At 40.9% G+C, this 15577-nt stretch overlaps 1 protein-coding gene across 1 annotated transcript in view; it reads left to right on the top strand.

The window, feature by feature from the left end:
• Nucleotides 1–13916, top strand: part of LOC138064659 (ras-related protein Rab-3C) — a 137290-nt gene extending 123374 nt beyond the window's left edge. Inside the window, exon 5 of the mRNA XM_068928269.1 lies at nucleotides 5476–13916. Within this exon, the coding sequence (XP_068784370.1) occupies nucleotides 5476–5663 (188 nt within the window). The 3' untranslated portion in view covers nucleotides 5664–13916. The remainder of the gene's footprint in view (nucleotides 1–5475) is intronic.
• Nucleotides 13917–15577: the final 1661 nt, after the last annotated feature.

The raw sequence follows: 15577 nt of genomic DNA, 5'->3' as shown, positions 1-15577 counted from the left end.
TTCCTCTCTTTGCATATGGCTCTCCTTGCTGTTTTTTTTCTTCCTTATTTTTTGAAAGCAGGCATAAACAAGTAATAATGAGCATTGATGAAGGAAGATCTGCAGAGCCAGCGTAAGTGTAAGACAGAGAGGGAATGAAGTCAGTAATTCAGGCTGTTTACATGTTTCAGAGTGGCAATCTAAACTGCTTTTGCCTTGTGAGAGCAAGGAGCAAGCCATTCCTCACTGCTTCTTCTAAAGTTGCAGGGAAGCTAAAAGTGGTATTCAGATCAGTTCCATCAACCTAGACTATCTTGTGCTCTGGAGCCTTAATCTGTGTCTCCCACATGCTGAAAGGCCTTAGCTGTTTTCTCTCCCCACCATGCCGCACATTAAAGTGCTATGGGATAGAATGGGAGTTCCTGTCCCAGGGAAGGGGAAAAATAAGAATCATGTCCAGATCTGACTTGTTCTTGTGAAGAAAATTAAGTCTAACTGTGGCTGAAGTTCTTCTCTTAAACGGGAAGGAAAGAGGATGTGGAACATGGCCTTGGCAGGCGTATGGTACAGGAGAGAGAGGGGACCCTGTCCAAAGGCACCTAATGGGATTGTTGGCCATAGCTCACGACGCAAGCAGCACCACCCGGCTGGTGTGCTGGCAGGTCCCTGCTGTGATAGGGCTCTGCAGGGACTGGTGGGATTTGAATCAGCACTAGAAGGGAGAAGGTAGTTAAGGAAAGAGACACACAGGTAAAAGGACAGCAGAAGGAAAAGTGAAAGAAACACAAAAGGGAGATAAATGAGAACAGGCTGATGCATCTTCCACACACAATGTTCATGCTCAGGCAGCAGTCTGATATTTAGGGTTTTCTCAGTCTGATATTTGGGGTTTTCTCAGTTTCAGCTCTGTTCTGCCTTACCTACCCACCTACTTCTTGGGCTTTGTCATCTCTTTACAGTAACCTGCTCTGCCCTGTCTTATCCACATCTGCGGTACAGATTATGGTGGGAACGTGGTGTTCTTTGAGCTCTGCTGTCATTATAACTGCAAGGGAGTCACCTCACTTCAATCTCATACTCACATGGAAAATCTTCCTCTCAGTTAATAGCAAGCACTGGAAAAAAACCTGAAGAAAACATTAAAAGGCATAGATCTGAGGCCCTCATACACAGGCATTTTGGAAGCACAGGTTCTAAGCCCTATTAATAAAATATTTGCCAGATGAGTCAGGAGGAGGGGAGAGGTCACTGGCAAAAAGCTCTGCAAAACATCCATAACAAAGTGAAAAACAACCAGAATTCAGGAGTTTGTACCTCTTTCTACTTTTTTACAGAAATACTTATTCCAGACACACTCTTCTAGGAAATATGGCCCCTATCTCTTTGAAACTGTCACCCAGACATTCACAGACCAGAGTTTCTGTTAAAAAAAAAAAAAAGCAAAAAGCAAAAAACTAATTTATTAGGATCTTTTGCATAGGGTAATGCTAACGTGGGGAATCAAATCTCTTGGGCAGGATGGTCACTGACTGTCCAGGTGGCAACAGGAGCCTCCATTGCAACGGTCTTTGCAAAAATGTCTTCAGCTAGAGCAGATGAGACTCTCTGAATTGTTGTTCTACTGAATTCTCAGAAACCAGGTGGTCCTACGTGCCCAGCCCACTACATGTCGTGATCAGTTGGTATTGATTATTATAAGCTGTGCACAAAACACCTCTTAAATGTCTTAACTATGTACACAAGACTGTCTCATATGACCGTTTCTGCATCTGCAGGACCAGTTTCTACTGACCATTTACAAGTAACTTATCCGAGTACAGTTCAGTCCATCCTACAGCAGGAACTGTGTAGGGAGGCAGGAGGGAACACACTAGGGTGCCCAGGTTCTTCAGCCACAATGTCAATCAATGCATTTAAGCATAGAAATAGTGCCTATCAGCTGACCTGAACACAGCAGGGACTGCCTGGGGGAATCTTCAGGACTGTCAGAAAAATCCCACCTGGTGATCTCCTCTAAGAATTAGTCAAATGCTTTCCTGTGAAGGTAGCTAGGGTTTCAGACAATTATCTTCTCTTGGGTCAGTCCTTTGTCTCAAATCAGGGCATTGTCTCATCTGTACAAGGATTACCTGGGAGGGTTCCTGGGCCATCCAGGGAATTAATAACTAAGTAGATGTGGTGTGTACACAGGCACAACTTGAAACACAGCTACACCATTACTGTGACTACAATTTCCTTCTTATATCAAAATCATAACTCAAATTCCATAGATTTTGACACAGTTGTACTGTCTATTTTTATTTTATTTGAATAAAAATGGCTTTGTGCTTCACACTCTACAAGCCCCTGTTTTACTGGGAAAATGGGAGCTTCTTAGTTTTCACAATGGTCTTAGGCAGTACCTCCTCACTGTGGCAGAGGACCTATTTTCTTGCTCCTGCCTGTGTTAGATTCTTTCCTAACACCCATCTGCTCTCTTCTTTGTGACTCCTTTCCTTTCACTTTCTGCTTTTCTCTGTTCAGATATCTCACCTACCTGTCTTAAATACCATTTCATTGTGTAGATCCTGTGCCAGTTACTCTGTTTTACTGTCTGTAAAACCTGTTCCTGTCAGAGGCATCTTTTAGATTTCTTCTTCTTCCTTCCATTTTCTCCAAGCTTTGGTGTCCCAGTTCTGAGGAGTTTCCTCATTGGCCCTCAACCCTTCTGCCTTCCAGTCCTGCTTGTATCCTCCTCCTTCTCCTCACTCTGTTTACATTGCCCTAAGCAGTGAGGAAGTAGTGCTTATGCTGTTGCTTTTCCACACATCAGATCACTACTACTTGTACACTAAGATCTTTTTCTGCTTGAAAGGTAGAGAAGCTGGCAGGGAAGGCAATATTTATCAGAGAAACATCCTTGCTGTGTGTTAGGCAAATTGTAAGGCAGTGGGCATCCCTTTGATTTCATGCTCAGCTTTCATCTCTGTTTATGTACTTGAGAAGGAAAAGAGCACAAACATGGAATGGGAGCGAGGAAGTAGTGCTGTTTTGTTACTCATGGGCTCGTGGGCACTGACAGAACTGGATTATGGTCAGGCTAGAAAGCTGTTATCTACAGAGTAATAATGATATTCTGTCACAGTTCTGACTTGTTTGTACTGTAAATAGAGAGTGATGTTCCCAGCAGTCAAATGGGTGACTCCTGATTTTACCCTGTCTAACTGCAGTTATATCTACTCTGCAATCCAGATGTTCTGATTTCAGCTTACACAAGTGCAGACAGCTGCCCAGTACCTTCCCAGCTGGGTCAGGGCAACCTGACTGCCACAGCTCCAATTGCTTCCAAAGTCTAAATTAGATAATGACCTGCAGTCACCCTTTTGGATTGCAATGTAGACATAGCCTGAAACCAAATCTAACCAAATCAGCCTGTCTGGAGTGGCCACTTTCCTCCAGTTTCTGTTGAGCAGATACCAACGGCAGTGGAAAGCTCTGGCTGCACCACTGTGCTGCAGAGCTGCAGCTGAGTTCCAGCACAGAGCACTGAAAAGGCAGAGGCCCTTCTTTCTGCGAGGTGCTCCCCAAAACATCTGGACAGTCATCTCTGGCATGAAGCTCCTTGGGAGCCCTGCAAGCCACCCGCAAGTGAGGCTACACCTTCTTTCCACCTTCTGCTTTTATTTAAAAACGAAGAAGAGGATATATAAACCCCACTAAACTAAAACAAACACTTGATTTGAAATGCAGATTTGCACCACCTCCCAGTATATGATTTCTGTATACTGTGTCTTTTATAATGCATGTTTTTCCTGCCTTCCAGACAAATTTAGAAAGGAAAAATTTTCACACCAATATATGGAAGCTTAACCTCGCACCAACCTTAATGGAAGTTGCATGAATAAATCCCTTTACAACGTTTGTATCTCTAAGGGTTTGTTATCTAAACTACCTACAAACACCAACTTTTTGTAGTTTGCTCCTATGCATGTGAGCAATTTAGCAGTTTGTAACATTTCAGCACAAGGCATTTTATGTGACTCAAAAATATTAAGAATATTTGGAACAGAGAAGTAAGTTTTTGCACTGGTTATTAGTACATGCTGGGATATCATGCCAAGCTAAATTATAATTATCTAGTGTAAATCTACAGTAATATTCAAGCATGCAAAAGCTATTTGTTAAGCAGTTATTGGATTAAATATGCATATTATATCTTGTATAGAGGGCATATTGAATGCATAGCACTAATGTTGTCTAAGCAGTTGCATATAATTTTCAAGTGGCCTTTTGAAATAAAGGATTAGCCCATTCACTAGAAAACACAGACCATATGCAGAAAGAACCCTTTTTCCCTTTCTGCCAGGAGTTTAAAGTGACTGACATTTTCTGACTAGGATTTTCCTCATAACAAAACACTGTGGTAGTTGTACATTGTTATACAGAGTAATCAGAAAGAATCAAAATAGTTCTGAAAATGCTCAGCCACTTCTGTAAGATTACCATTGGGTTAGATGTTTGGTAAACCGTGTTAATATTGAACCCTTAGGCACTGGAAACACAGAATTACCAGAAAATCTTAAATTACCAAGGAACCCTCAGGTGAGCGATGCGGTGACTGTGGGATAAGATGGAGTGCAGGGGAAAAGGCTTAAAAAACAAACAAACGGAAAAAGACGAAGGAGGTGCAAAGGAAGCAAGAACAGGGGAAGCTCCAGCCCTGGCGGAAAGCTCAAGCTGCCTACCGGGCCCAGTGGCTGCAAGAGATGGGAGACACAAGGGACAAATCGGGGTAGAAGAGAGAGCTTAGGAAAGCTGGCTCTGCTACCTACAAGCTTCTAGTGTCTCTTCTGAGTAAAAGATAGACTCTAATTTTTGCCTTCGAGGTAGTTTGGATAGATTAAAAAGTCCTTCTATATAAATGAATTAAGGAGAAAAAAGTATTTATGTATTGTTTTGGCTTGGGAGTGTGCCTTTGTTCCAATAGATTTTCCTCTATTCTAAGCAGATATCAAGTTGCAGAAGTCTTTCCTTGCCTTGTTTGCTTTTCTTACCTGATAGTTTCCAAATGCAATTGTCTATTTTGGCACCAGGTTAATGACACAATGGAAATGGCTGTTTCCAGTAGAATAATGCTCAGTGGAACATAGTAGAGATGGAAAACAGTAAATTGTTCCTTCACAATAGCCAGACATATAGGGCATTTCTAACATAATAGTACTCTCAAACTGGTGTCGGTTTTAAGACAAAACCATTTTACAGTAGAATATGCTTAAGAGACTGTGCTTGGGCCAATCCTGATTTTAGCTGGCTTGGTATAAAGCAAATGACTCTAGTGTAGTTTCTCTGCTTGTTTTAAAAATCTGACTGCTCTCACAGTATCACTGCAATATCGTGTGTGCTCTTACATGTTTACTTTCTGAGTGTCTCTCCACTCTTCCTTCCCTGGGAGAGGTCTGTATATGTATTGGAGATACTGGAATATGTATCAAACCAACGTGTTGTTTATTTTATTAGGTTTTGAATTTTTTGAAACAAGTGCCAAGGACAACATTAACGTCAAGCAGACATTTGAGCGACTCGTGGATATCATCTGTGACAAAATGTCGGAAAGCTTGGAGACAGATCCCACCATTACTGCCGGCAAGCAGAACACACGGCTAAAGGACACCCCCCCTCCACAGCAACCCAACTGCGGCTGTTAATGCAGCCATCAACCAAGGCAGCTCCGGTCTGTTCTATTGCCAACAGAGTATTTATGAATGGTCTATATGCCTTTATTTATACTGTCTTATTAAATTATTTGGGAGAAGAGTCTTTTATTTTAGATCAACAGCTGGTTGAGTATGTGTATGGAGATGTTAGCATTAGTTTGTGAGGATGATCCTTTTTTAGCATCTGGCTTTTGCATGCAGGGTGGCTATTAGTTTCTCTTTTCCTTTTGTTGTTTTACATTACACTTACTTCAGCTGGTGCAATGTCCTCAGATCACATTTGCCTAGAATTGTTTCTTGCTTCTTCAGTTTCAAATGATATGCTTGAATCCTTAGGGTAGTGGCCAAGGTATTTCAGAATAAGCTTCCTGAAGCTACTTATATTTTTTTCGTGACTGAAAATCAATTTAGAAATATTACTCTAGTGAGCTAATTGCTCATTCTGTCCAGAACATTTGTACAAGGGAAACTTCCTGGAGCATAATGCCTTGGCAAATCTGAGCTCACTTATCTTACACACCATGCCTGCTTGGAAACGGCAGGAGTTAGAAAGGGCAAACCTCCAGCCTAGCCAGACCCAAAGCTCCCAGGTTTACAGCAAAGAAACCCCCTGGGAGTTTCCCGCTAAGTGTGGGTGTTCAGTCCAGATCATCAGAGATATTAGGCACTTCATCCTGTTTAGACAGCTAATATATTTACATTTCCATGGGAAGTGCATGCCTAATATCTTTCTGAAACTGAACTTAATTTGTGGTTGCATCATTAGAGAGAATCTGCCAAGATCTGCCCCAGTAGAGGAGGGCTGACTAACTCTTTTCAATTCTACCTGCGTTAGGTAATAAAGTTCTGCTTTTACCCCGACAAAGCCAAATCCATTATGCTCATATTTATAGCCAAAAACTGTCCTGTCATGTTGCTGTCAAATCTGCATATTTAAGCTTTCAGGAATTTCATCTTCCATTCAGTCACTGAGAAACATCACTACACTGACTACAAAGGCCAGACCCATCATAGAGATGCTGCTGATGTCAGTGAGTTGGAGTATGACTTCATTTTTACTTTGCTGAGGGTATTTTTTTTGACAGGACAATCAGAAATTCACAAGCTTTTTAAAAGCTTTAGGAGTAATAAATAATTATCAACATTTCTGGAGATAGACTGAATAAAATCATAAACTCAGCAAAAGGTTGTGAGACAGCAGAATACAGTCCACAAATTCTTTCTTTAATAAAGTGTTAAAATAGTCACATGCCACAATGCTAAAAAGTACTCACCATAGTAATTAGAAGGCAGTTTCTTACGTCTGTGCCCTGTGGTATACTGCTTTATTTGGGTCACAGTGACATTTTTTAACTAAATAGCGTAATTGAGAAAGCACTAACTGTTTTATTGTACCTATTAGACAGGCTTTAGGATGAGGCTGACATTTCTCAAACTGTCTGCAACAGGAAAAAAAAAAGGAAGAGAAATGAAAAATGAAGGCAACACTAGGTAATGTAAGTTGGCAGCAACTGCAAAGAAATCCCTTTTCACATATTACTTTTTTCAAAGGTAATTTATATAAACTCCTCAAATACAGTAAGGGAAAATGGACACTTTTTCATTGGTTAACTAATATGCATAAACTCTAACATGGTGAAAACCACTTCTAAGCAAGGCATGTAGACACATGTAAAATGGGTGTGCCATCAGGGCTTTACTTTGACTGTATAACTTAAATTATAAATGTATTCTCTTCATTCTAGGGTTTTAAACCGTGTCAGTGTCCTGTTAGCTAGTACCTTTGGCAACTATTTTCCTCTTAGACATGGAGGCTGAACATTCATTCATTTACTTCCATGAAGAGAAAGCACTGTGCTCTTTGGGGCAGATGAGCAATCAGGTAGAAGAGGCATGTGCTACCCCAGCCTTAACCCTGCGTCTCTCCAGGGACACTGTTCTTCTCTCCCCCATCTAAGATAGCACTTTGGTAACTGTGGTGTGAGACCTTCAGCAATATGCCTTCACCCACCAGGTGCCAACTGCTTTGGAGGAACTGAAAAGAAACTGAGGGAGTTTTGTGTGAGAGGGTGGTCAGCTTTCCACCGTATGCTTGCTATGTGTAGTAATGCCTGTTGGAGAAAAGGGAGCAAGGAAACCTTGAGACAGCACTCAGCTGCAGCCCTCGTTCTTTCAGAAAATGTGTAGATTGTATTATTAGTCCAAACCTTCCTCATGCAAGGAAGGCAAGGGAAAAGGAGGACACTGTCGCATCTTAAATCAGCCTGCACATGTCCTGGGACATGCAGCTCTGCTGCAGGTGCAAGTATTCTCCCAGCTTTGCTCTGGGATGATGGCTGCATGGCCATCACCTGTGCACATTGTAACAAGACCTTCTTTCAGCCCCTTGCAACAGCCGCATCTTGCTTGCGCTCAGTTGCAATGAATTCCAGACCTTCACTGCCTCCTTATAGCAATGTAGACTCTAGTCAGTGGTGGCAACTAGAAGAGTAATGTGTGTTTGTAGTATAGATCTTTTTTAAGAAGTTGAGTGATAGATTGATATTTCTTTACTGAAATATGAAGAACTAATTGCTTCTCATTTTGCATCAAGGGACTGGACAGAAGAGTAACAGGGAAATCAAAGAGGGGGAATCTTTCCTTCTGTTTTTTGAGATAACTAACCTCCCAGACTTCCCATCTGTCTAATCCTCTGCATGCAATGAGGAGGAAGGGGGAAGCTGCAACAACACTATTGTTCTTTACGCTGGCAGCCATGGGTTCGGACGAAAAGGCTCATCTGAGGTATAAAAGTAGTAGAACCCACTCGCTAGATAAGAACTCCTAAGACCTTTTTATTGACATTCAGGCACTACCATAGAGTTTAGAATTGATTAGATTAATTTTTAAAGTGTTCACATCAGTTCCTTGGAGGTTTTCAAGCCCAGACTGGATAAGGCCCTGAGCAACATGATCTGGCTTATTAGTTGACATTGTTTTGAGCAGGAAGTTGGACTAGATGACCTGTTGGAAGTCCCTTCCAACCTGATTTATGCTAGCATAAGAACAGGAAATTACTATGAAATTACAAATATCTGGATGCTCAGGCAGACCTTTTCTGAACAATCTCTGTTACCTAGTGTTAGAAAACTACACTTTGATTTTCCATCAGGTTGAGTAGGCTGGCTTTTGCAACCATGTGTTTCGCAGCAGTCCTGAGTTTTTTATTATAAATTTTGTTCAGATTTAGACAAGAAGCATCATGATCTCAGTACCCCTCCTTTCAGTTCTCAGCTGGAACTATTTTAGAGAAACCCCAAAACCACAGTCTTTTTCAAAGTAATTTACTGTTGCTTCCTCAAACATTCTAAAACTTTAGTGTGAGTTCTGGGGGAACTAGCAGTTCTACTTTAAATTATGTCTTGGCCTGTTTGATATGGTTGGATTTCCAAAAGCAGTTTGTGTCGGTCTAATTCTGTTACCACTGACTTCTGTGATAGAACAGCAATTTTCTTAAATGAAAAGCGACTAGTTAGCGACTACTGAGCACTTTCAGAAATCCCATCCCAACCTTATCAAGGTCAAGATTTAAACATGCAGTCACACATATCTAATAGCCACTGATTATGAGCTAGTCATTGGAGAAGACAGAAGCAGAATTTGGTAAGATCCCTGATCTAACCACAGCTGTAGCAGAGTTCTGTCAAGAGCAAGTTCCAGGCTAGCAAAAGATACATTTTAGTGATACAAGAGGGATGGATCATTAAATTGACTACCTGGAATAAGACAGCCCAAACTATTTTCGGCCTCGTCACAATTCCTGATGGAAAAGCACTCACATGGTAAAGCCCAGTACACTTTGCACCAATTTGTTGTCACTCTCAGCACAGAAATAGGACCAAATGTCATGGAAGCCAGCCACAGGTAACCTCTTCAGCTGAGGTTTGGTCAGATGCAGCAGTTGAGACACAGAGCGTGTCAAATTTCTGAGAGATTAGATGCCTCTCGGCAGAGGGTCCTGAGCTCCATAGTGCCAGCTGGACTAATACTGTACAACCCATTTTCTGAGTTATGATCTAGACTAATAAATACTATTAGTGGCAAGCTAATCCTGTGCATGGCTAGTACACCAGCCTTGTCATGCTCTGACAGTATCTTGCTTGTTGCATGATCCAACTAGCACAGGGAAAATTCCAGGGGAGCGCCGGGGAGCGCAGCCGCGCCAGCACCGGCAGCGCTCCCTGGCCTGCCACTGCCAGCTAGTAAGCCTTGCAGAGCTGAACCTGCACATGCATGTTGGCAATTCCGATAAGAGTTCATGTACACAAACATCCTGGTCCTTACAGAGCTATTAACATGTTACTCTATTAATTCTTTATGGTTGGTTTGATTTAGTTAGACCTATTTGTTTGGTGTTTGAAATACATACCAGCCAGCCTGATTTTCTGTCAAAAAATACTCTTTCTCTGAACTGCTGTGTACGTGACTGTTACCTGGAACTGTTTGTTCCATTGTGCTTATCCTTAATGTATGCATAGAGAAACTACCTGAGCAACAGTTATGTGGCCTTTCCAGAGCATCAGTCTGAAAAATAAGGTTTTCTCCCCAGTCTGCTCAGCTCTGTATATCCAGCTGTACTGCCTGCACCGTCTTTATTTTAGGAATGAAGTGCTATTTTATGGTGCACAAAGTCTGCTGGAGTTTGATCCTAACTTTGACAATGCTTTGAGTTCAATTCTCTTTTTTAGGAAACAAATGATGGTACAAATTCTTTATCTGATGATGACAGCTTTGCTTCTTCAATAGCAGACAAAAGGTGCTGTAGTTACATTTCAAAAGAGGCCCCAAAAAACTCAAAAAACCAATCTCCCCCTTAAACTACTCTTTACTGCATTCATTCGTGAGACACAAGTTTTGTTATTGGCATTTTTAAGGGCATCAACTAAATAACTGCTCTGCTGTTAGGACAGATCCCTCCTTGGCCTGTTTCATAGGTAGCCATGCAGTATACAAGCCAAGAGTCTCTTTAGCGTGACTTGTTCAGAATTTGTGGCATAAAGCCATGAGGTTGTAAATCCTCATAGGCATACCCTCAGGGGGTGTAAAGCAACATACCTTCACTTATGCCAACGGGAGGTATGAATTTTGTTGATTTACACCATTTAATCCATACACATAGTCTCTTCAGTACAGTTTGACTCCAGATCCTCCAAGGTTCTTAATTTGGTAAGGTCTCAATTTAAGAGGCAACTCAGTTTCAAAATTTTAATTTTTTTGTCAGTTTTCTTTACTAAATGAGTTGGGAAAATGTATTTCATCCTTGTGATTTAAGCTTTTTTCTGTTTTTCTTCTTTTTTTAATTTTGTTTATCCATGGATGTTCACTCAAGCAGAAATTGCAGCTACACACGTATAGTATGCATACACAGCAGTATGTCTTTGACACTCATTCAGTTCCCTTGTAGGAACTGAAGTAGCAGTTCAGTGCTACTTGTTCATGCTCAGTGCAGCTTTCCCTAAATACCATAGTGGAATTTAACCAGAAATTCCCATTAGCACTAGAAATCAGCTGGGTTAAATTTACAGACTGTAGGGTTACTATTATCCACAGTTCCAGCAGGCATCAATGGCATGTCATTTATAGAGTAAGGTATCTGGTATTTGATTTTGGGGGAAGCATACATTCTAATCTTCCCATAACTTCACGATCATGCGTAACATGCAGAAATAAAAGCTAGGGATTGCTTACTACTTTTAGTGATAAATTTCCTTGAGTAATCCTGACATGTACCTGCAACTGGTGTTAAATGAAATCTGTCTGTGTTGTAATTCTCATTTAATATGTTGTCAATAATGTCAAATGTGTCGTGGTTCAGTTGGACTATCAAAATATGTAATCTATATACTAGTGTTTGTGAAACTGAAATGTCTTAAATGTTGCATGAAAATATGTTATAAAAATAGATATGTTTTCTATTTTTTGAATACCTCAAACCTGAGGGAACATGGGCCAATAAGTGCAATATTTAATGACTTACTTAGTGTATATAAACTTGTGTGAAAGGGAGAAGTGTCACGTATGTGTGATAAGCTGTTGATGATGCCTGTGTGGCTTAAAAGTTTTCTAGTAGCTGTGTGTGTCTTGTAGTAAAATTTATATAGTAAATGCTTTACCAGTGTAGTGTAAGAATACTCTATTCTTAAGCCATTTAAACTATTTTTCATATGTGAGACAATGGTAAAAGATATCTATATGTTTACTGCAAGTGCATGTCAATTTTACTTTTAGAATTGTGAGTGTCCTTTTCGAAAATTATATAATGTTATATTGATAGTAGTGGGGCAACCCTTTCAGTCAGAAGATACTTGTAGCCATTTCTATCCTATCCGCATAGATTTTTAAAGCATGTTCTCCAGAAGCATTAAAGGAACCTTCCTAGAATTCAGCACTTACAGGGAGTTATTTACTCCTAAAAGAACTGGTTACATGCTCTGTCTGCCTGCAGTGCATAATATCATGTGGAAATGTTTTCTTTAATCTGATACAGTTAATACATAATACTTACCTGAAATATTAAATACGCGTATCCAGTACTCTTGCAGATGACTTGGTAAGCTTCAGTGGGTGCCTTCAGTTCACATTTTTGGAAACAGTTTGTGAGTCACAGTCAAAATGGTCCAGCACAGCGGATGGTGACCTTAATCAATCTTCTGTCCATTAAGTTTCTTAACTGCCTTTAGATCCTGAAGGTGGAAAATGCCTTCCTAAAATACTGACCCAGACTCTTCCCTCCACTGTTACCCAACTCTCAAGTGCTGAACAACCCTACTGTTAGCAGTAAAGTTGCAGTACATTATGGGAACAAAATGCAGCCCAGAACCCAACTGTGCAACGAAAAGGAGGCATCCAATCATTTCTTGTTCCTTTCCTGTTAGCCTTACGTATTTCTCATAATTCTTCAAGCATGAGAGTAAGCCTGTCTCTGTTCAGTAAAAATCTTAAGTACATTTGTGGCTTTAAACTCTGAATCCCTGGACTGCCAGGGGTTCCTAGCTGTGCCTAGAGACTCTTCAGAGAAGAAGCTGATTCTGTTAATTGTTGCTGCATCTCTGGTTTCAAAGGAACGAGACGTGCTCTGGGAATTTTCTAAATAGAGACAGGCCACTGAATCTCGGCCAAGGAGAGTAACCATTTTTGCTGAACAATTTTCCCAACAAATTGTTTTCATTAGTACCACACTAAAAGGTGCATAAGTAGATTTTGAGTTTGATCTGATATATTTTTGTGACAATGTAGAAGGTTGACTTAGGCTTTTTGTTTTTTTAATTAACCTGATCAGGAAAAGAACTAAACTCTAAGGCCTGCTGGAAACCAGTAGCGTGGTTTCCTTTACTATATCGTCAGATAATTTCTCTGAGCAAGCAAAGTAGCCAGATTGCATTAAGGAGCACACAAACAGTACTTGCTATGACCTGAGCAGCTCTTAAAAGGCTTCCTTATTTCTATATTTTATGCTATGAAACCATATGCAAAATTTAATAGACCAGAGTTTAATGAAAATGTGTTTTGAGAGAGATTTAAGATTGCTTAAAGAAAAAAAAAAAAGAAAAAAAGAAAATTCTGGATGTCTTTGCAGCTGAGCAGCAGACAAAGTAACTGTCATAATATGAGGTACAACTTAAATATAGATATACAGGCTGCCACAGGACTGAGGATGCATTACCTAGATTTTTTACTGCTAAGTGACCTGACTGTTCAAGGGCTGGCAGATAATTTTACCTGGTATTTTTATTATTCCTCAGAGACATGTGATTGCATAAACAAAAACAAATGCTTACCTTGAAAATATGTAGCTGTTCTGGCTTCCTCAAGCTGACTTACTTACTGACTATTTCTTGAAGAAAAGTTGAAGAACTTACTTGGAATACATTTGTGAGGGAGTGAGCCTCAATCCATCCCTCCTCCCCCAGCTATTACTGCAGTATAGTGACTGTGGTTCTAAAAAAAATATGTTAGTTTAAAATGCTGCCGGGTGACAAATGTTGTGAATCTTCTGCATACATCCATGGGAGCTCTTGTCTGAACGTGAAGTACAAGTTTTATCCATGTGCAGAGTTTTAATTCTATGTGGAAGTAGAGACTGTGTACTCCATTGGCTATTCTGTTTGTATGTGACTTCTGTATACCAAGTGGATTTTGTTTGTTTATTTTTTGTTGGAGTTTTTTTTTCCTTTTGCGATTACAATAAATATTCAAGAGACTATATTCATGAATTTCTCAGTTGTTGTGACATAGTCTTACCCTTCTCTTCCCTTTCTTTCTTTTCAGTAACAAAAAACTGTGAGAAAATTACTTCAGTTTTGACAAAATAATGGTCAACAATACCACATCAAGTTCGTTTCAGGACTATCCTTCAGCACCACTGATGGGTATTAGTTCTATCTTCATCCTGTAGAAATCGTTGGCAAATTTGCTCTAGCGTTGTGTAGGAGAAAGACTGCCCATTTGCCTACCAAAAGCGCAGTACACAGGCCACCATGGGACGTGGTGCTAACTTAGCAAATTCTTTTCACTACACTCAAACTGGTGAAAGGTTTTGTTGCTACGCGGCAGGGCTTTTAAAGTAAACTAAGAAGCCCTTATAAAACTTTCCTGGAGAAAGTAAAAAAGAGGCGTTTTGCCCCTGTGCCTGGGTACTTTTGCCTGAAAGCTACCTGCACTATCTGGACCTTCAGAGTACGTCACTGTGCTTGTCACAGCGCGAGGTCCCAGTCCACACAGTGCTCAGGCTGCAGAGTCCGTGCACAACAGCGCTGTGGCAGCCTACGTGCTGGCACTTGTGCATGAGATGAAGGCTTTTCTTTTTGATTTTCAGTGTGTAAGTTGTTAAGCAGCACCTGTGCCTTTTGGAAGCCTTTATTATTTGGCCAGATAACCTTAGGCTGCATGATCCATCTTAATCGTGGGGGTGGTATTCCACACACATTGTGGTATATCACTGCCCAGGAATTGCTTTTTTCTAGACGCACAGACATCCTTGTACTTGCTTGAGCCCTACTGTGACTTTTTTACCTTCCTTCCACATAAGTCCTAATCTTGCACCTTATCTGTTGAGCCAGTCACACTCACTGTCCCGTGTCCCACCAGCTCCTGCTGTCAAGCCCACCGCTTCCAGCAGTCCACTAGCAAACTGCTTTAGCTTATGTCCCCCCCTCACTATGGCACTATGTTTTGATCAAGTTCTCCAGACTTTCTAGCGTATTTACATCTCATCTGCAGAGTAAACATTGTTCAATGACTGCCCAGTTCTCCCTTAACATGAAGGGTTTACAAGCTCATTGTGCTGGACCCCGTATCTGTGAGTAGGTTTTGTTGAGGGGGTGAATCTGCATGGCTCACTGCTCTGACTCTTAGGCTTCTCTATCTGGCACTGGCTCATGTCATTGTATCACCTCTGCGAATGAAACTCCTGTCAGCTACCTGTTGAGGTTAGTTTCTTCATCCTCTTTCCTCCTGTCATTGCTCCTTGAGATTGGTCCTAATATAGCTGCTCTGCCTGCTACGGTGAGGGGCAACAAGAAAAAGAGGGATGAAAGGGGTAGGACAGGGAAAAGGAAGAGACTGAATTCTGATATGGTGATCTACTAGGAAAAAAACTGTTTCAGCAACAAGTGTTTCTTGCTGAAGAGAACTCATTTTATCTTATTTCCGGTCAGAAGCCTGGAGCCAGAGCTTGGAAAGTTGCCAACTGTCAAAGCAAAAGATGTCAGCAGAGTTGTTGGAAAGGGGAGATTATAAGTGTTACACAAAAGATTCATGATTGAGTAAGAAAGGGCAAACGGGTGTGATTTCATGGTGAAGAGGGGCTGGATCATTTAGCAAGGGCAGCCACCAAAATCAAGAAGGACAAACTGTGTGCTCACGTA

This window comes from Struthio camelus, chromosome Z, assembly GCF_040807025.1.
Source record: "Struthio camelus isolate bStrCam1 chromosome Z, bStrCam1.hap1, whole genome shotgun sequence".
NCBI lineage: Eukaryota > Metazoa > Chordata > Aves > Struthioniformes > Struthionidae > Struthio > Struthio camelus.
The sequence above is the reverse complement of the archived record's forward strand: the minus strand, read 5'-3'. Positions and strand labels throughout refer to the sequence as shown.